Source organism: Muscardinus avellanarius (assembly GCF_963383645.1).
Source record: "Muscardinus avellanarius genome assembly, chromosome: 11".
Taxonomy (NCBI): Eukaryota; Metazoa; Chordata; class Mammalia; order Rodentia; family Gliridae; genus Muscardinus; species Muscardinus avellanarius.
In genome coordinates this window covers 58,370,672-58,391,591 of record NC_137797.1, presented here as the reverse complement: position 1 = coordinate 58,391,591, position 20,920 = coordinate 58,370,672, and the positions used below count along the sequence as shown (strand labels likewise).

The 20,920-nt window shown below is 34.3% G+C and overlaps 1 protein-coding gene across 3 annotated transcripts in view; it reads left to right on the top strand.

Annotated features, from left to right (window-relative positions):
- Positions 1–15,987, top strand: part of MON2 (MON2 homolog, regulator of endosome-to-Golgi trafficking) — a gene marked incomplete at both ends in the record, with an annotated part of 113,198 nt that extends 97,211 nt beyond the window's left edge. For all 3 annotated transcript variants that reach the window (XM_080705651.1, XM_080705650.1, XM_080705649.1), the window contains 5 exons: positions 4,264–4,324; positions 5,968–6,091; positions 9,962–10,169; positions 13,039–13,121; positions 15,824–15,987. In XM_080705651.1, coding sequence (XP_080561777.1) covers positions 4,264–4,324; positions 5,968–6,091; positions 9,962–10,169; positions 13,039–13,121; positions 15,824–15,987 — 640 coding nt within the window. The remainder of the gene's footprint in view (positions 1–4,263; positions 4,325–5,967; positions 6,092–9,961; positions 10,170–13,038; positions 13,122–15,823) is intronic.
- Positions 15,988–20,920: the final 4,933 nt, after the last annotated feature.

Below are 20,920 nucleotides of genomic sequence, written 5' to 3'. Positions count from 1 at the left end.
CCTAATTTGATAGATAGTTTTGCTGGGTAGGAAATTTTGGCTGGAAGTTGTTTTCTTTCAGAGTTTGGACTATGTTAAACCAAGCCCTTCTGGCTTTCATGACTTGGTTTGGGAAGTCTGGAGTGATTCTAATTGGTTTGCCTCTGAATGTCACTTGGCCTTTTGTTTTTGTTGCCTTTAAGATTCTCTCCCTGGCTTCCACATTGGTCATTTTGACTATTATGTGGCATGGGGAACCTCTTCTCTGATCCTGTCTAAAGGGAGTTCTATACGTTTCCTGGACCTGTGTATCGACCTCTTGCTCTATGTTTGGAAAATTTTCTGCTATTATTTCTTTGAAGAGATTATTGATCATTTTGGTTTCACCTTCTTTTCCTTTCACTATTCTGATTATTCTTAGGTTAGCTCTCTTAAAATGGGCCCATATTTCTTCAATGTCAGATTTCCTGCTGTCTGATTTTTTTTTCTGAGTTATAAATTATGCGTTCGTTTTTGGAGTCATCCTCTTCTAGGAGTGAAATTCTATTCTCCATGTGGTCTAATCGATTGTTTATACTTTGAATTGAGGCTTTTACCTCAATGATTGCATCCTTTATTTCTTTTAGACTCTCTCTAAATTCTTTTCGAAAGTCCTGTATTATTTCTACAGTTATATTCCTGATTTGATCTTCTGGAGATCTCTGAGTTTCTGTGTTATCAGGTTCTGATAATATGGGGTTGTGGGCATTCATTACTCTATTGTTATTCCTCTTTCCATGATTTCAGAATTTTGTGCCTTCCCTGGGTCACTATGACTTAGGGTGCTCTGTATCTTGAATCTGTGGTAATCTCAGCTGCCACTACTCCTTTACTGGGTTGTATTGCAAAGTCTCAGACCCTGGGAGTTAGTCGAGGCTGCCCGAGACTGTGGCGGTGTCGGGCTGGGTGTTTTCCCACAGGAGCTGTGACTAGGGTGTGGTATCCCTGCCACCGCTACCCCTTCACTGGGTTGGACTGTAAAAAATCTCAGACCCAAAGAGATTATCAAAGCTGTGCAAGTCCTGGGAGTGCAGTACAGGGATTTCTCCTTTAGGTGCCGCAATTTCGCTCAAGGTTATTGTGCGCACAGATCAAGAGCTGTCGCGAGGCAGGGTGAACTCGATGTCGCTGCTAGCAATATGGCACTGCTGCCACGCCCTTGGTCGTGAGGCTGGCGTATTTCTTTTCTGGTTTTGAGTTCCTTTCTGAGTCCCTGGAAGGTGTGATGAGCTTGGCCACTGGGAGTTTTAGGCGTTCTTTGCACTGAACTGCTGAGTTACACCCAAATGATCAGCAGCTGCTCACTTCAGCTCCATGTTTACCTTTTCTCTCTAGAGCCTGGTGCTGTGAGGGAAGATGGTGCCGGCACAGCTCCGCATCTGCATTGCGGGCTTGATTTCTTTTCTAGTTTCTGGTTGTTCTTCTAGTCTTTTTTTCTCTGTCTCTTGTGTTTACATTTTTTATTTCTCTGTTGCTAGTGTTTTCTGGGTATTAAAAGCGCTGATTTTGTGGAAATAGAGATCGAGTTTTAGCAGGACTCGTAAACGCTCCTTTTCTCAGTTGCTGTCTTCCCGGAAGATGTCTCTTAAAAAGAAGAAAAACAAAATCACTTAGTACTACCTGGAAAGAGTTGAAAACACATGTTCACACAAAAACTTGAATATTAATGTTCATAGCAATGTACTCACAGTAGCCAAAAAATCAGAATAATCCAAGTGTTTATCAGTGAATGAATGGAAAAGTTAAATGTGTAGATATATGATAAACTTTTATTCAGCCATAAAAAGGAAGTACTGATACATGCTGTAATATGGATGAACCTTCAAAATATGCCATGTGGAAGAAACCAGACACGAAAGGCCATATGTCATATGATCTCATTTATGTGATACATCCAGAATAGGCAAATCCATGTGAACAGAAGTAGATTATTAGTGTCTAGGGGCAAGAGAAGGGGAGAAATAGGGAGTGACTGCTAATGGGTACAATTTCTTTGTGGGATGATGAAAATGTTCTTGATTTAAAGTGGTGATGGATATATAACTTTATGAATATGCTAAACAGTCCTAAATTGTACTTTAGAAGGATAAACCTTATGGCATGTGAATTATATCTCAATTATGTAAATAATAAGATGTGGTGGTGCATGCCCGTAGTCCCAGTACTTGGAAGGCTGAGACAGGAAGATAACAGGTCTAAGACCAGACTTAGCAATTTAGCTAGACCCTGTTTCAAATTTTTAAAAGAGGAAGGGTTGCTAGAGGTGTAGCAAGGAGATAAAATGCCCCTGGATTCAATTTTTAGTATTTACCCCCCAAAAAATATACATACATACATAAATATATCATAGAATTAGCAAAAAGTACAAATAATACTTGATCGGTTTGAAGGTTCTTTTTTATTTTAGCTAAAAATTCATGAAAAGAATTTTGTTAAAAACAACTACTGACTCTTATAATTTAGAGAATTTAAGCATCTTATTATGGCTTTTATCTGTAACATTGTGATTAGGAGGAGTGAAACTTTCACTTTTTGGTTTCCAATGCTACTCTCTTTTCTCTTCATATTTTAACAACCCGGCTCAGTGTTTCTGATATATGATGCAAATATACTATAATTAGTGTATACTCCTAATAAGGTTGTGTGTGTGTGTGTGTGCGTGTGCGCACGTATGCCCGTGTGTTTCTTTTCTGTTGAGGTACTGGAGATTGAACTCAGGGTCTCACACAAGATAGACAAGCACTAAGCTATATCTCAAGCCCTTTTTATTTTGAAACAGTGTCTCACAATGTTGCCAGGGGCTGATCTTGAATTTGAGATCCTCCTTCCTCCACCTTCCAAGTATCTGGGATTACCAACCTATGCCATTGTGCCCAGTTTATTAACTTGTTTTTTATTGGTAGCCCATTATTAGTTACCTCTACCACAATCACAAATCTTTAGGTAACACTAAACTTTTAACATTCCTTGGTTGTAACTTAGAATTAAGGACAAATTTATCTCAAGAGACACAGGCAGGATCTGTGAAACTGTTTTAATGGTAGTGGTTGTTAAATCACTTCTGTTGGTTTAGGTTTGGGTAAATGTTTTTCAAATTTTTTCTCTAGTTTGCATTACCAGATTATAGAGTTAGTTGAGGACTTAAACACCAAAATGTAAGTTCTGTAGCACAGGGACTGAGTCTGTCTTATTTACAGCTGGATCTTGAACACCAGTAACATAATGCCTGATGCAAAGCAATTCGTACTGAGAAGATAGTTGATGAATGAAAAATGTCCAAATATAGCACACTAAAGACTGCCACCCATATAGCCCTATGTACAAAACTATATACTGTACCTTTAAACCTCATGTGCTAATACTGTTTTTTATATTTACAACATAAAAAAGAATAGACTAAAATTAATCCATAACTTTGCTATTTACTTAAGTGTATTCATGGGCATATTTTTTGCTATTTGAAACTTTAGTTTACTCTTTTGTTGAGTAGAAAATAATAATACTATGTAGGATTGCAATGGTTATCTATGAGATTAATACAAATAGAGCTTTTTCAAAACACAATGTCTGGCTGTCTAATTTTAACCCACATCATTAAAATAATTATTACTATCCTACTCACAATTGTCTTTATAAAGTTAATATGTTTATGACCATTTTACTACTCACTCTTAAAAGCCAGAGTCTGGAATCCACTTTGGTTTTCTCAGGACTCTTGATTTTGTCTGTTGTTCCTGAAACAGTTATTTGCTTCATAAAATTAGAATCAATCCTCTTTTTTGCAAATGTTCTCTACCTTTGTTGTAACAAACTTTATGCATTATATTTATTACAAATTATGGCTTAATTTGTCTCTGAATGAATAACTTAACAGCTTATATCACTGCTTTAAGTGAACTCAAGTATTATCACAATAAATTTTACTAAAGTTGCAGATTATATAATAACTTTACCTTCTACTTTTTTTCCCTCTTTTTTTCTTCATTCAGAGTACTGAAAGAAGTTTAGTCTTACGGATTTTAGTTTGGGATTGGACCAAGTATTTTTATAGTTAGAATCTCATATTCATCATTTATGCTTAACAATGCTAACTAGAAATAGTATTCATTTATATAAATGATAATATCCCAACCTGGGTTAGAAAATAATTTTTTATCATTTGAATACTGTTTATCGATTTTCTGTTTGCATTTCCAGGGAATATTTTACTTTTAAAAATCAAGTGTTTTGTTTTATGTTTTTTAGCATACCTCCAGATAATCTCTCTATTCAAGAGTTTCAGAGAAATGAAAGTATTGATGTTGAGGTGAGGAAGCTATTTAAAACATTTTTTGTGGTAATCTGAAAATCAAATAGAAACATTGAAACTAAAAAATTGCTAACAGAAGAAGATAAAGTAACAGATTAAGATTGAACCCAAAAGCATTACAACTCTTACAGACTGAAGATTGATTTTTAAAGCTCTAGCATTTTAAAATACTTTAGATTTGTTACAGACTTGTGCTATGTACATGTTATCTAGATACTTACTTGGGTTTATTTGATATTTTAAAAAATCAAGTTATTTACTAAAATCCATCAGTTAGTAAACATGAGAGTTTATAATTTGACAAACCAGGTGTCTGTAGTTCAGACTAATCAGTAGTCAGCTTGTAATTCTTAATTTATTTTATTTATTTATTTATTTTTGGTACTGAGGTGGAAACCAGGGGCTTTCTACCTCCAGGCTATACTCCCAGACCTATTTTTTATATTTTTATTTGGAAACAGAGTCTCACTAAGTTGCCGAGAGCCTCATTAAGTGGCTGAGGCTGATTTCAAACCTGTGGGATCCTCCTGTCTCAGCCTCCCAAGCGTGGGGATTACAAGCGTGTGCCACCATGCCCGGCCGGAATTCTTAATTTTTAACAAATAGTGTTTTTTAAATAATACATTTAAAGAAGCAGGTTTTTATAAATCTGTGGATGTTTTGTTAGTGTTTGACTTTAATATCTTTATTCATTTCTTTTTTGGTACTGGAGGTTGAACCCAGAGGCATTCTATCTCCAAGCTCATTCCTGCCCCCTCAGCCTTATTTGATTATTTATTTTGAAAGAGGGTGGCTTTCAAACCTATTATTCTTCTCTCTCAGCCTCTCAGGTACTGGGATTACAGGTGTGCATTCCCACATACTCACCCCAACATTTTTTGTATGTGTATGGTACTGGGAATTGAACCCACCAGAATTCTACTTCTGAGGTACAACACCAAGTCTGTTTTATTTTTCATTTTCAAACAGAGTCTCGCTCAGTTGCAAAGGCTTATATTGTCTTGAGCCTCTGATTCCCGTTTCAGCCTCCCAAGTAATGGGATTATAGGCATGAGACACCACACCTGGTGGAATCTTGTTTTTTTAACTAGGATAGAGCAGCTTTTAAGTCAATCAAATAAAATATTTTAAAAATGTACATTTAAAAAGTAAAGGCATCTTCACATAAATATAAATTATTGCCTTTTCTGCCATTACTGTATTAAAACTTGTTTGAACTTTTTTCTCCAGAGGGCAAAATAATAACTATATTTTAGAAATAATCTATTTGACCAAAATGAAATCAACTTTAATTTCTTTTATGTATACTTTCTAATTATAAGAAAGGGATTTATATCTTAACTCAGAATATTTTATTTTAACATGGTAAGTTTTCTATGCAGGCTGAGTATTTTTTCCTATAGTTCAAATTATAGCTATTGTGATTATCAATATGTGTCAAATGGTAGCTTAATAAATATAGTATTGATTATTTTGTAAGAAGATAGATAAGGGAAACACTAAAATGTTTAGATACTTTTATCAGGAAATTTATTTAACTGATTTTCTTTTAAAATAAAATTTAAATTTTACTCGAGAAATTATAATTGAGCCAGTCAATCCTTTAAAAAATGCATTTGAATTTGCCCCTTTTGTTTTAGGTAGTCCAGCTTATCAGCACTGAGATACTACCTTATGCCAATTTTATTCCTAAGGAATTTGTTGGTCAGATAATGACTATGCTCAACAAGGGCTCAATACATTCTCAGTCCTCTTCATTTACAGGTATGTTATTTTAATAATTTTGTTAGGTATGAGAAATTATAAAGTACTCTTGAAGAAGCTGACACAAAATATTTACTCTTATGATTGTAATACATTTAAATTGGAGAATGGTAAGGTCTTTTTTAGGAATGTGATATAGAATATTAAGCCTTATAAGGGGGAAATGTAAATATTTTACCAGTATAGTCATATTTGAAAATCCTGATAATTAAATTGCATAGCAGTTAAGAATGATGACTCTATTCATAAACAAGTAAATCTTGCTAGAGTTACTAGTTTTGTGAAGTCATGAATGTCACTGTGTTGGTTTAACTTCTCTTGAATGTTTTGTGATTTTTAAAATGGAGATATTACTATCAGCCTCTCAGAACTATAAATTTCAGAGTTAGTCCATTGGGGAGGGAAAAAAATGTCTTAACATTTGTTAAAGAAAATTTAGTGAATTCCTGCTATGTACAAAAATTATACTAAAGTGTTATCAGATTCCTCAAAATATTTTCATGAGGATAGGTACCACCATATTATTGAAGGATAAGTGGATTTGATGTGGCTGAAAAGTCTGCTCACAATTTTAAGGCTGGAGGCCAAATATGTACAGAAAAAAAAAGGAAAGCCCTGCTTGCTTATTTTCATTATATTATAGTGCCTTAATGGAGTGCTGATATGTTTGATTTTTGCTATTATTTTTTGGTATGTTAGTATTATAGCATCATAATATGATTTTTCTGTGAGATGATTTAAAAATTGTAAGTTTGTGCAACGTATATCTTTAAATCTCAGAATTTCCTGGAGCTATGACTGCTATTTTTGCTGAACACTGTTAAGAGTATTTATGTACACAGTTTGACCACTAGATGTCTCTCATACTGCTTATTTTACAAACTCAGTTTTTTTCTTAGTCTGAACAGTGTTAAAAAACTGACCTGATAACAAACATGAGAATTACAGAGAAAAAATTTAAACTTCACTTATCCTAATGTAGTCAGGTGGCACATGCCCATAATCCCAGTTCTTGGGAGACTGAGACTAGAAGATCACAGGTTCAAAGCCAGCCTCAGTAATTTAGCAAGGCTCAGCAACTTAGTGAGACCCTGTTTCCAAATAAAAAATAAAATGGATCTGGGGGTATATAGTTTGGAGATAGGGTTCAATCCTCAGCACCACAAAAAAAAATAAATTGCACATACACACACACCACATATACACATCCAGGTGTGATGGCATATGCTTATAATCCCAGCTACTTAGGAGGCTGAGGCAGGAGAATTGCAAGTTCAAGGCCAATCTGTACAACTTAATGAGACCATATCTCAAAAAATAAAAAGCTCTGGCTGTGTAGCTCAGGGGTAGCTATCCCTGGGTTCTATTCTTCTAACCATCTACCGCCTCACCACACATACACACACACACACACACACGCACACACGCATGCACGGATGCATGTAAAAAGAGAAAGATATATTAAAAGGCTTTTTTTTTAAGTGGTGGTACTGGGGTTCCTGGAAGCCCTTCTACCTCTGGGCTACACTCCCAGACCTGTTTATACATTTTTATTTGGAAACAGGGTCTCTTAAGCCAGCATGGCTGGCTTTGAACCTGCTCTATCCTCCTGTCTCTGCCTCCCAAGTGTGGGGATTACAAGCGTGCGCCACCATGCCCGGCCAGCATATGGTAATTTATGGCGACTTTTTCAAAATAAAAAATGAGCCGGGTGTGGTGGTGCATACTTTTAATCCCAGCATTCTGGAAGCTGAGACAGGAAGATCGCAATTTGTGGACAGCCTTGGCTACTTAATGAGGCCATCCGCATCTTAGTGAGATCCTGTTTCAAAATAAAGAATTAAAAAATAGGGCAGGAGGTATAGCTTGGAGGTCAAATGCCCCTGGGTTCCACCCCCAGATCCTCAAAAAAAAAAAAAAAAAAAGAAAGAAAGAAAGAAAAAGAAAAGAAAAAAAGAAACAGAGGAGCCAGGCGTGGTGATGCACACTTGTAATCTTAGTACTTGGGAGGCTGATACAGGAGGATTGCAATTTGCACACAGCCTCAGCTACTTTGTGAGGCCTTTTGCAACTTAGTAAGACCTTGTTTCAAAATAAAGTATAAAAAATAGGGCTGGGTAGAATGCCCCTGAAATGCATCCCCAGTACCAAAAAAAAAAAAAAAAAAGAATGAAAAGGGCTGGGGGTGTAGCTCAATGGTAGAAAGCACCTAAGCTAATTGAGGGCTGAGTTACCAAGTATTTTTTTTCTTACAGTATCTCTATTTATAGTACTAAATGTACCGAGACAAAGAAAGGTACATGGACATCTTTCCAGGGCCTTTGCCATAAGACACAAATATTTTTTTAGCTTTAACTGGGAGTTTACTTTAACCATACAAAGTCATTCTTTGCTAAACAGAGACAACTTATAAACACCGAGATTCCAATAATCATATAGGTCCCAACAGCAAAACTTCCCATACAGGGGAGATAAATACCAAAACAAATGAAGAGGGAATAAAAGAAACTGGGAGAGAATAGTTAAGATGCAGAGCCATAAAAAACGTAAAACCCAATAATAATTATGGGTATGGCTAAAGGGATAAAGATTTTATCATACTCATGGAACAAAAATAAGCTTTAAAAAAAGTAAAAGGATCAATGAGGACAAGAAACTCTGAAACACTAAGAATGTGATAGCTGAAGTAAGTTCAGTGAGGGCTTAAGAGAAAACATTAAGGAAATCATCCAGAGAGTAAAGCAAAAACAAAAAGTGGACAATATAAGAAGAAAGAGATCAGATGAATTCAGTCTAACATCTGACAAAAGATCTTTCAAAAAAAAAAAAAAAGAACAAATAGATTTTAGGAAAGTATTAAATAAATTGAAGAACTGAGGAAATACACCTCCACATTTAAAATGGTCATGGTCATGTAGTATTCAAAATAGTGAAAGACAAAATCCCTCCATAAGTTACGTCATCATAAAATACCCAGGATAAAGAAAAGATCCTAAAAGGTCTAAGAAAGAAAGAAAGAAATCCAAAATAACATTGGAATTCTCAGTAGCAATATTGGATGATAAAGACATGAAGCAATGGTTTTAGCATTATAAATGAAAAAGATTTTAACATGGAATTTCATACCCAGGCACACTATTGGTCAGCTATGGGAACAGAACAGTAATTCTCAAATTTCAGTATGCATTATAATGAAGGACAAGTTATTACTGCACTTTGAATACCACAGTAAAGCAATGACAGTTTCAAAACTACAAAAATCATAAATATTTTACTTCCCATTCATTCCTTCTTAAGAAGCTACTTCAGAATATGCTCCATGAAAACAAAGGAGTAAACCAAGAAAATGGAAGGCATGAGATATAGGAAGTAAGATCTGTCACAGTGGAGAATTGAAACACTTCCCAGGGTGATGGGCAAAGATGGCTTTGAGACTGTAGCTAGACAGCAGCGTGACTTTGAATCTAATGAGTAGTCCAGACTAGAACCGAGATCATCTTCAAAAAGAACACATTGCCAAAAAGGACAGAGAGAGCACATGCAATTATTACAATTTTGACCTATAAAAAATTATCCTATTGAGAAGTATTTTACAGTGCTGTGAAAGGTATATTAAAACCAAATAAGAAAAGATGTTGGGTAGAAATGATGAAGGTGAATAGCCTTGCAATGTTTTTTTGGTCTTGCAAGGAAGAAAATTGTGCAGTGTATATTGGTATTATACGTACATTCACATATACTTCATTAGGTATAGGTAGTTCGTAGATGCATCTCATTATACTGAAATTTCCTACTGTTCCTGATTTGCTATAGTTATTAAAGTTTATTAATTTGATACCTTATTTACCATCAAAATTGTTAATTTTGCAGAAGCAGAGATTGATATTCGTTTGAGAGAAGAATTTTCTAAAATGTGTTTTGAAACGTTACTCCAGTTTTCCTTCAGTAATAAGGTCACAACACCCCAAGAAGGCTACATTTCACGAATGGCACTCTCAGTGCTTTTAAAGAGGTCTCAGGATGTACTGCATCGCTATATAGAGGATGAAAGATTAAGTGGTAAATGCCCTCTTCCAAGGTATATGTTTTATTTTGTTAAAGAAGGAAATGTATTGATGTCATAAGTATCAGTAACAAAGAAAGCTATAAAAACTAAGTGTTTTCAAAGGTGATCTGAACTAACCTGAGGCTATTTATACTTTTTTCTTATTCCATGAAGTATAAATATTCATAAATTTTGCTGTTCATACATTAATTGCTATGGATACACCCAACTTAATGTATTTTATTATGGAGTGGTTTTTCAGACCCCTCTAGAGGTTAAATAATATATGACATATGTGCCCAATTACTTTTTAAACCTGAAAAAAAAATTGAATTCCAAAATATACTTTCTATGAAAGATTTCTGGATAGGGACTTATGGACCTGATCTTATTTCTCTAGAGTGAAAATAATAGATAAATCTCATTCTGGAAGCATACTTATTCTATGGCCATTTCTAAATTTTTCTTTGTCAGATAGCCATATCTTAAATCTTCTTTTCACCTAATATCCTTACACCTAAACTGATTTCCTTCTTATCTCCCCAAGTTGTGTCAATGGAAGGGGCTCTAGTTCTTTCTGCTAAGCCAAGGCTAATTAAAGTTTGGGTATAAACCTTTGATTGAATCAAAGGATGCAATCATAAATTAGGGTTGGAAGCCAGATGTGCTGGCACATGCCTGTAATTCTAGTACTTGGGAGACTGAGACCAGAGGATTATAGATTGACAGCTAGCCTCAGCAACTTAGCAAGACTGTGTTTCAAACTAAAAAAATAAAATAAGGCTGGGGGTGTAGCTCAAAAGTAAGAAAACCCCTGGGTTCAATCCTCAGCCCCACAAAATGAATGAATGATGAATGAATGAATAAATAAATACTAGGATTAGGTTGCTCCACCACTTTTAGTGTAGAAATTAGACCTTAAGTCAAAGCAGATGACATAGACAGAAAATATTATGGGAGGATGTTATGTTATCAAAGTCAGGAAAGAGTTGGGAAAATCAATGTGGTTACCATCTCAGAAGGTAATACTGGAGAGGCAAATTATTTGCCTATATCTTTGTGCATATTCTTATTTACTTATAATAAATTTCTGAAGTTAGAATTGACCTGTTAGCTGGGCATGGTGGGGCATGCTTGTAATCCCCACGCTTGGGAGGCAAAGACAGGAGGATCGTGCACGTTTGAAGCCAGCTGTGCTGGCTTAAGAGACCCTGTTTCCAAATAAGAAGTATAAAAGAAATAGGTCTGGGAGTGTAGCCCAGAGGTAGAAGGGCTTCCAGGAACTCCAGTACCACCAAAAAAAAAACCCAAAAAAACAAAGAATTGACCTGTTAAAAATACAGGCATTTAAAAGCTTTTAATATTTATTACCAAGTTTCCTACCAGAGATTTGTACTAGTTTACATTTTTTTCAGATATATTAAGCCGGGCGTGGTGGCGCATGCTTGTAATCCCAGCACTTGGGAGGCTGAGATAGGAGGATCGCGCAGGTTTGAAGCCAGCCTCAGCTGGTTTAAGAGACCCTGTTTCCAAATAAAGTATCAAATAGGTCTGGGAGTGTAGCCCGGAGGTAGAAGGCCCCTGGGTTCCATCCCCAGTACCACCACCCCAAAAAAACCAAACAAATATATATGAATACCCTTTACTCAGTTTTTAGCATTTTAAAATTATTCAGTTTACCACTTATTTTGTGTTTTTCTAATATGATGAATGGGAAATAGTTGCATGATAGTTTGCCATTTTTTATTACTAGTGCTTTTTAATCATTCATAATTTTTATTTTAGGATACAGCATATTTTGAACTGCTAAAGAATAAATTATAGCTATCTATATTCAAATATCAAAAAATTTCAAAGACAGGTGTTAGTACTTTGAGGTGTTAGTACTTTAAGTAATCAGAGATGACTTTTCAAGTGTACTTGGAAATACAGTAATAATCTTGCTTTGAGTGGGATATTTGTATTTATTAGATTATAACATAGTATGATTTCAGAAAGCATCTCTTCCTTCATGTTTTGTGTTCTGAATAATTACTGCTATAAATTGAGCCCTATTTCTGGTTGCCCACTGAAATTACATTGTATTATCCTATGTTTATTGTAGTATCATTAAATTTTCAAAAAGATACCTTGGAACACAATAAAATACTAATGTGCTTACAGAGAAATAATATCTGTGGTAGAAATAGTACCTGTCATAGTATTTGAAAAGTCCTATCTGTAGAATGAAAACAAAAACTCATACCAGGAATAGAGTGGGGCAAAGGGACTTTAAAGCACACAAGTTTTATTTCTATTGAAAGAAAGAAGAGAATCAAACTACTGTGAATCCTGTACTCCAAGTTCATTCTTAGTCATTAATGTCACCGTATAGTGCCATTTTAGGATTGATTTTAATCATATTTCTTGTTTGTTTGCATTAGAAAATTAAATAGATATTATTAAAATTTTGAGTATTTTTAACAGTATGGCAAAATATGTGTAACGTAATAGTGGTATTCAGTTTTCATTTTATCTTTAGCAAATTTTCTTGTACTAATTGGTTAAAAACAAAAAAACTGTTGTAGAGAAGTTTTAAAGCATATATTAAAACTATTTGAATTTAAATAGTTATATGAAATGTCTTACAAATTTGATGTATGATTTGCATGAGCAGACTGCTCCCTTTTAAATTAATAATCAAAAATAACTACAAACCATATATGTATAAGGAAGTACATATTTTATAGGTACTTTCTATTTATATATATGAAATGATTTGGCCTTTTACAAAAATTTTAAATTAACATTAACTTTGTATTATTTTCAATCTTTTCCCAAAGTACATCTTTCACACAAACCTTGTAAAAAAAAAAAACACACATGGCATATTTTGATGAAAATCATTTCCCATCTTTTTTAGGCAACAAGTAACAGAAATCATATTTGTTTTAAAAGCAGTCAGTACTCTCATTGACTCACTTAAGAAAACTCAGCCTGAAAATGGTAAGTGCTTAGAAACTCAGTTATGCTAAAATTTGTAACATTTGTTTTATTTTTGAAGTATTCTTGTATTATTATTAAGTTAACTGAATTTTAGAAACATAATAGCCATTAGACTTTTTTTTCAGTTCTCTGATGTTTGACAACCAACATCAAAACCATTAGGATGTCAGTTAAATAAAATTATTTTGTAGTGTTTTATCTTCTTTATATTAGACAAGAGTTTAGCTAACTTAAAAATGGTTGGGCCTTGCACAGACAATATTTTATCTATTTTTGATATAGAAGATCACTAAATTTGGAATAGGTAAGTGGAGGGCTCTCATCTACTTTTACTGATTTACTTTATAAACAATATATGTAAATAATTGAGTGTTTTATAGTTTTTTTTATTTATTTATTTTTTGGTGGTACTGGGTTTCCTGGAAGCCCTTCTACCTCCAGGCTACACTCCCAGACCTATTTTTATATTTTTATTTAGAAACAGGGTCTTCTAAACCAGCGCGCGCGGCTGGCTTCGAACCTGCGCGATCCTCCTGTCTCCGCCTCCCAAGCGCGGGGATTACAAGCGTGCGCCACCACGCCCGGCTTTTTTATTCTTTATATTGAAACAGGGTCTCACTGAGTTGCAAAGGGACTTACTAAGTAGCTGAGGCCATATGCGCACAACTATCTTCCTGTCTCAGCCTTACATGGGATTACATGTGTACACCATCACCACACTCAGCTGCTTTGGGTTTTTTGTTTTTTTTTTTTAAGTTTGGGTTGAATTTTCAGAGGATATCTGTGTGATGACTTCCTAGAGACCAATAGCATTTTTATTAGATTACAGGATAGAATTTGATTCTAAAAAATATACTTAAGGCACAGATAGGAAATTCTCTATCTATTGTGTTATTGCCAGAAAGATACTAAATGTAACCTGTATGTTTAAATGGTATAGTATTTTTATTAGTTTTCTGATCTTTAGATAGCTGTCGATATTTAACCAAAATACATGTAAAGGGACAACAGGGGAGATAAACTCATAGGGTTTTGCAAAGCAGGGCTATGGATAGGGCAGTATAATAATGACAGAGGATCTAAATTAATCTTAAAAAATTAGATTAATCTACATTAATCTTCATATGCCTCTGGGCATATGAAGTAAAAAATTTAAATTAAATGTAACCATAAGTGGTGATATTTTAACATATCAAAATTATGAGTGCTGGGCATAGTGGTGCATGCTTTTAATCTCAGTGTGTGGGAGGATATCATAGGTTTGAGGACAGCCTCAGCAAGTAGTAAGACTCTAGTCAATCTAGTGAGACCCTGTTTCAGAATTTAAAAAAATTTATCAAATAGGGTTGGGGGTAAAGCTCTGAGGTAGAATGTCCCTGGGCTCAATCCCCAGTAACACCTAATAATAATAATAATAATAATAATAATAATAATAATAATAATAAATAATTTTAATAATAGTAAATAATAATAAATTCCCTTTTAAGAAACAGAAAGAAAAAAAGATAACTTAAGAATTCCAGGCCTTCCCAGCAGAAATAGGTTGGATTGCTCATAGCCAGTCCAAGACTAATTCAGGAGATTGGCTATCATGTTTAGAACCAATTCATTCCAAATCTGCTTAGAACTTTTACTATTGTTTTAGAGGTTTTTAGTGGAAGAAATCTTATGGACTTTTTTTTTAGGAAATTTTTGTATTATTTTACTTGATCTTTCTTTAAAATTTTGAATAGGTACTATATTTACAAATAAGTTAAAAAACTATAAAAAGAAATAAAGGGCTGGGCATGGTGGCACACACCTGTAATCCCAGTACTTGGGAGACTGCGATAGGAGGATCACAGGTTTGAGACCAGCCTCAGCAATTTAGCAAGGCCTTCAGCAAGTTAGCAAGACCTTATTTCAAAATAATAGGGATCGGAGTATAGTTGAGAGGTAGAATGCCCCTAGGTTCAATCCCAGTACCATACACACACAAAGATAGAAAGTGAGAAGTTTTTAAGTCACTTTCTCCTCTATTGTATATCTGCCTAGTTCTTACCTCACCACAAGCAACCATTTTATTAATTTGTCATTCTCTCCAAAAGTTTATTATGTAAACAACACATAATAGTAGTTGTTTACATAATAAAACTAGTCCCCCAGTTTTACATACAAATAAATATATGTAATAGCCTCTATGTCATGCCTACTGTTCTGAACCTCTTTTTCTTCTTTTTTAGCTTCTTTTGAGTCTCACTTAAGATGTTATCTTAATGTATTTCTGTGATTTCCTATAATAAGCAAAGAATTAGATTGATCTGTTGACTATCTGGTCAATCTAGATAGGTTCAGTCTGTATAATCTTTTGTTAAATGATTAATACAAAGTTTTCCCAGAAGATAACTGGAGCAAACTGTTTTAAACTCCCTGGGGTTTTCAGTTGTTATTGTTCTTTCTCTGTTAAGCATCAAAATTCTTTTTACAAATGAAATATGATATGGATTTCCAACATATAAAACAGAAGCAGAACAGCCTTAGTGTGACATTCCCCACCCTCACCACTATCCTTCAACCCCTGTTCCCCTTTTCTTCTTCCCAATCCTGCCCTGAAGAAGTTGCCTTTGGGAAAGAGGTTTAATGAGCAGGTCCGCGTTTTCCAAGATGTATACAAAGGAATGAACATTTATGATGAGTGATACTTTATACTTCTTACATTACAGTTGATGGAAATACCTGGGCACAAGTCATTGCCTTATACCCAACTTTGGTAGAATGCATCACCTGCTCATCTTCAGAAGTCTGCTCTGCGCTTAAAGAGGCACTAGTTCCCTTTAAGGATTTCATGCAACCACCAGCATCCAAAGTTCAAAATGGGGAATCTTGACCAGCCACAATATATTTGAAGGAAAAAAGATATATCAAAGACGTTTGCTTCCAAGTCTTCTGTGAGAAGGACATTTCTTGCTACAAGTAATTCTTGGCAGCTGTTTGCCTCCTTTAAATTGTAATTACTTGGGTTCACTAATTAATATTACAAGCTTACATGACAGCAAAGGCTCCTGAATAGGTAGCAGTGCAAGCCTTGAGCAAGTTAAACTGATGGGTGGGTTCATTAACTCTACTACATACCTGCTACCGTATCTTCAACCAGTGACTTAAAAGTGAGCTTATGTACAGTTTGTGGTGTATCTGTTAATGATGTACTTTTTAAAAAGAAAGAAAAGATATTTCAGTTCAGTCAGATTTATTAGGCTGGTGTTTTTGCACCCTTTTTCAAGTACAAAATTGTACTAAAATTTTATGCAAGATGGTACTGTAACATTCCATATTATTTACAACCAGCCTTTGTACACAAAGGGAACTGATATAGTTGTGTGTATAATAAATGGTACAATTCTGTATAAAATAGTTGCATTTATTATTTAAATTTTTAAAATATTGATAATGGTAAATGCTTGAAGCTGTAATTATTATTAATACAGAATTGTTTGCTTACATTTTTACTTATAATTTGCCTTCTTACACAGCAAGTAGGCTCACCATGTAATCATACAACTAGCTTCATGTTTATTTAAAATATATTACTAGTGATCATTAAAGATCTGACCAGAAGGATTATGTGAACACAGCAGCAAATAGTTTATGATTTGCTGATTTTTCAACTTTGAAATATAGGTTAATTTAAAACATTGAGATATATTGTAGCACTATGACTCCATCATACCTCATTTCTTTAAATTTCTCTTCAGGCTCTCACTTAAATCTGTCTGTTTTTATATTTGCTGTCCAACTTTTAAAGACTTTTCATATTTTATATTTCTACTGATTTTTCCCCCGTGACTAATATTTGTCACTGTGTTTGAATTGTAACTTAGGCAAGATGATTTCAGATTTCCCAAAAATTTGCCTGTGAGCTTTTGTTCATTTAAGTGCTTTATTTTATAATGTCTTCACAAAGAAGGAAAGTAATTATAACCCATAAGTATAAAATGTGTATTTCAAAACAATGACAAGTGTATTTTTGGAGATAGTCTGGCATTTAGAAGCATAGTAAACTTATTGTTATGTAGTGAAATATTTTGTTTCACTTTCCTGTTCTAGTGAAGAAGAAAAGTGCTCTTGAGTACATGAACTTCATTGTTTCTTAAAAACTGACTTTGACCCAGCTCACTGTAATTTTTATTTAATGTATTATGCTAATGTTTTCTTCTGAGTTAAATTTTCATAATCACTATGTAAAGACATGAAATGTTTAAAACATTGATTATTCATAAGAAATAATGATACTCTTGCTATTTTAGTGTACTGGAAGGCCTTTTATTTTAATCAAATTTATGATTTTCAGCCTCTCCAGAATAATCAAACTGCAAGAAGATATTAGAATTGAGTAATGAACGAGATACAATTTTGAGGCAATTATAATTGTGTAATTATTTTGTACTAGTATCTGTAAACCTGTTGTAAGGACTTTTTTGAGGGAATATTATTTTTGTTTACATGAATCAATGAATTTGTTTTATTATTTCACCTAAGAGTAAGGTAAAATATGGTATTTCAAAGATTATACTCTCAGCACTTTCCTTAAAGAAATTTATAAAAAAGAAACACTTAAGTTGTTATTTAATTTTCTACATTTGGATATGTTAAATTGGAAACTAGAAAAATATCAATATCACTGATAAAGCAATGAAATGGAATAACAAGGGTAGTGTACCTTTACATTTCAGTAAAATGTTAAAAATAATTGCCATGAATTCACATGAAGTAAAAATATGTCTGCTTTGGAGAAATAATAGATCATTTGCAATCAGAATGATTATTCTGCAGTCATAGCTAAATATGAGTCAAAGTGTAAATCATACATTTGTGTAAACTGAGTAGTTGGAGGTGATACAGTATGAGCTTTCAATACCAGGACCACACCCTATGGTTGAAGATACATAAATGTGATGTATGTGTTAAAATAGTCATCAATACCATCTTAGTGTCAAGCGAGTAGGTTACCCTGGAGACAGAATAATTGACAGACTTTCTTCCCAGGCTCTCTCCCAAAACCCTCCTGGAGGCACTACTAGCAGTTGAATCCAGCATTCCTCTAGATTGCATTTTCTAAAATAGTCTGAGTTCAGGGAGGCTGATACATTGCCCTTGTCTTGTGAGCATAGGTTCAGTTCTTCAGTTCTAGAAGTATGCTACATCAAATTACTGGATACCAGGAGATTCAAACGGGAAGACCATCCAAAACTATATTCATGTTGTCACACAGTTGGGTCTATACCCAGTTCTTGAGATAGTAGTAATAATGTCCTTTGGGATAATACTGGAAATACAAAGAATTTTAAGCCTCACATAATTACATTTTGTCATGTGCCTATGTTAGGTAGATTTCTGGACAGCAGACATATGCCAACAATTTAGTACTTAATAAGGTTCTTTTCTATATTCTTCATTACAAAAGAAACTATTAGCTTACATAGATTACTTTTTAGTTTATAGTAGTGCCAGTTTATAATTACTACCAAGCAAGGAAAAGTATATTTTATTGTGTCTTATTTTTTCTTTATAATTAGTATTAAAAGTTTTGTTTTACTACATATATTTATGAGTAACATTTATTAGGATCCTGTTCAGTGCCAGATGGAGAAAAAAGTGTAAGTCTGGCTTAGAACCACTTTTTACTTGCTTTCATTTTTATTTTATTATATTAGTAGCTAATATCTGCTAATATCTGTTTCTCTGTATTTCCCCCTCTATGGTTATTGATTCGACTTCTGCTGCATTCTTTAAATTGTATGAAGCATCATAAGGAAGAGATGAACAATTTAGTGTGTTTATTTCATCCTGGAGAATAACGTGCTCTTTAAGTTGCAGGCCAATAATATCTATGTCATTTATCCTTTCTCATATAACCTTGAGAATATTTTGTTCATTGTCACAATTTGATACCACTAGCCTTAGGTAACCCTAATGCCAAAAGGTCACTTAGGAAACTGAGGATGCTAACATAAATTATCGAGCAGTGCTAGACAACAACTCAAAGGTATACCCTTATTACATTTGTGTCTAATGAAGGGCAGTATAGTTATTGTATAATGACTAGTATCTTCCCCAAGTGTAACTCAGATGGGCAAGAAAATCCTTAAGAAACTGCTATGTGTGAAATTTGTCTAGCTAAGTGAGAACACTGTCAGGAACCAATCTATTTGTGATTGCCACAGAAATAAATGGGGGTTGAGAAGCCCTGAGGTAGATCAAAGTCCAGACCCTCACTATTATAGATTATAGTTCTTTTGTTTATAGAAACTACCACAAATGTGGACAAAAATGGTCTCTTAGAAGGCCTTGCCAGCCCTAGTATGTTCCTTAGTTGTCCACTTTGGAAATGATTTGGCATTTTGGCAGATATGTGGATTTTGTGTCAAGTACACTTCACTATGGCCGGGCGTGGTGGCGCACGCTTGTAATCCCCGCGCTTGGGAGGCTGAGACAGGAGGATTGTGCAGGTTTGAAGTCAGCCTCAGCTACTTAGTGAGGCTTTCAGCAATTTAGTGAGGCCCTGTTTCCAAATAAAACATATATTTAAAAAAAGGTCTGGGAGTATAGCCCGGAGGTAGAAAGCCTCTGGGTTCCACCCCCAGTACCACCAAAAGTACATTTCACTATGCTTAGTGTTGCTGGGTTGTCTTTATATATATTATCAGAATGAATTTTTAAAAAATTACCATTCATAAGAATGGGAGTTCATACCACATGGTCTGTTATCAACTTATATATGGTGGGCCAGTATTTTTAAATACATCGTGATCATTTGAATGACAATTTTTGTACCTCTGGAAAGTAGAGTGGTGCTTTCATTTTGAATGAAAAGTTTTTATAGATTGAGGAAAAAGATAACATTTTCATCTTGATTTATATACAAATCACTTCAGAGGAGTTAGATAAAACAATTTTTTATAAATCCAGTACTTTGAATGTACTAGCAGTGTTGGCTTTTTAAAAGACCTTGTGGTGAATCTTTTGGTGAATATGAATACTCTTAGTAATTTTGACAAATTGTAAGACAGTGATAGCTGAGATTCTGCCTCTTTTTAATCTTAAGCATGTTAAATTTTCAAAGCTTCTGTTTCTCTCTTTCTCCTTTCTGTACAAGCCATCAAAGCCAGGTCTTTGAAAGTGTTCCACTGAGCTATATCCCCAGTCCCCCCCCCCCTTTTTTTCTTTCTCGTTTTGAGACAGTCTTGCTAAGTTGCCCAAACTAGCCTCAAACTTGTCATTCTCTGCCTCAGCCTCCAGAGGAGCTGGTACTACACTGTGTCTCAAAGTGTCCAGCATGATTTCCTTATTTCTAAAACAGGCATGGTAAGTTACTAATTTTTTTAGAGAAAAGAATGCATAATTTGAGTTTGGCGTTGATTCCATAATGACATGCCTAGGGTAATTATTCAGGTAAGTTGATAAATTTATTGCACTTTTCTAAGATTTTTGTATTTTGGGGGCCATCACTTTGCTTACTTTTTCCTCTTTCTCCTTATTTTTCTCATTTCATTGCTCTTTTATTCTCTGCCTCTCCTCATTCTGCTCTTTCTATAATTTCACCTTTTTTTTTTTTTTTTTTGGTAATGAGAGGCAGAGCTACAAGTGGTAGGATCATTGCTAACTGCCTTCCTATTAAAGAAATGTTTGGAAATCTGCTTCAGCCACTGTTGCCTTGTTGCAAAAGTTCTCCTGTCATTTCAAAATAGTGGAAAAAAGATAAAATAATTCGTGACTATAAGCTCATATTATCTTCCTGAATCCACAGGAATTCAACAGCCAAA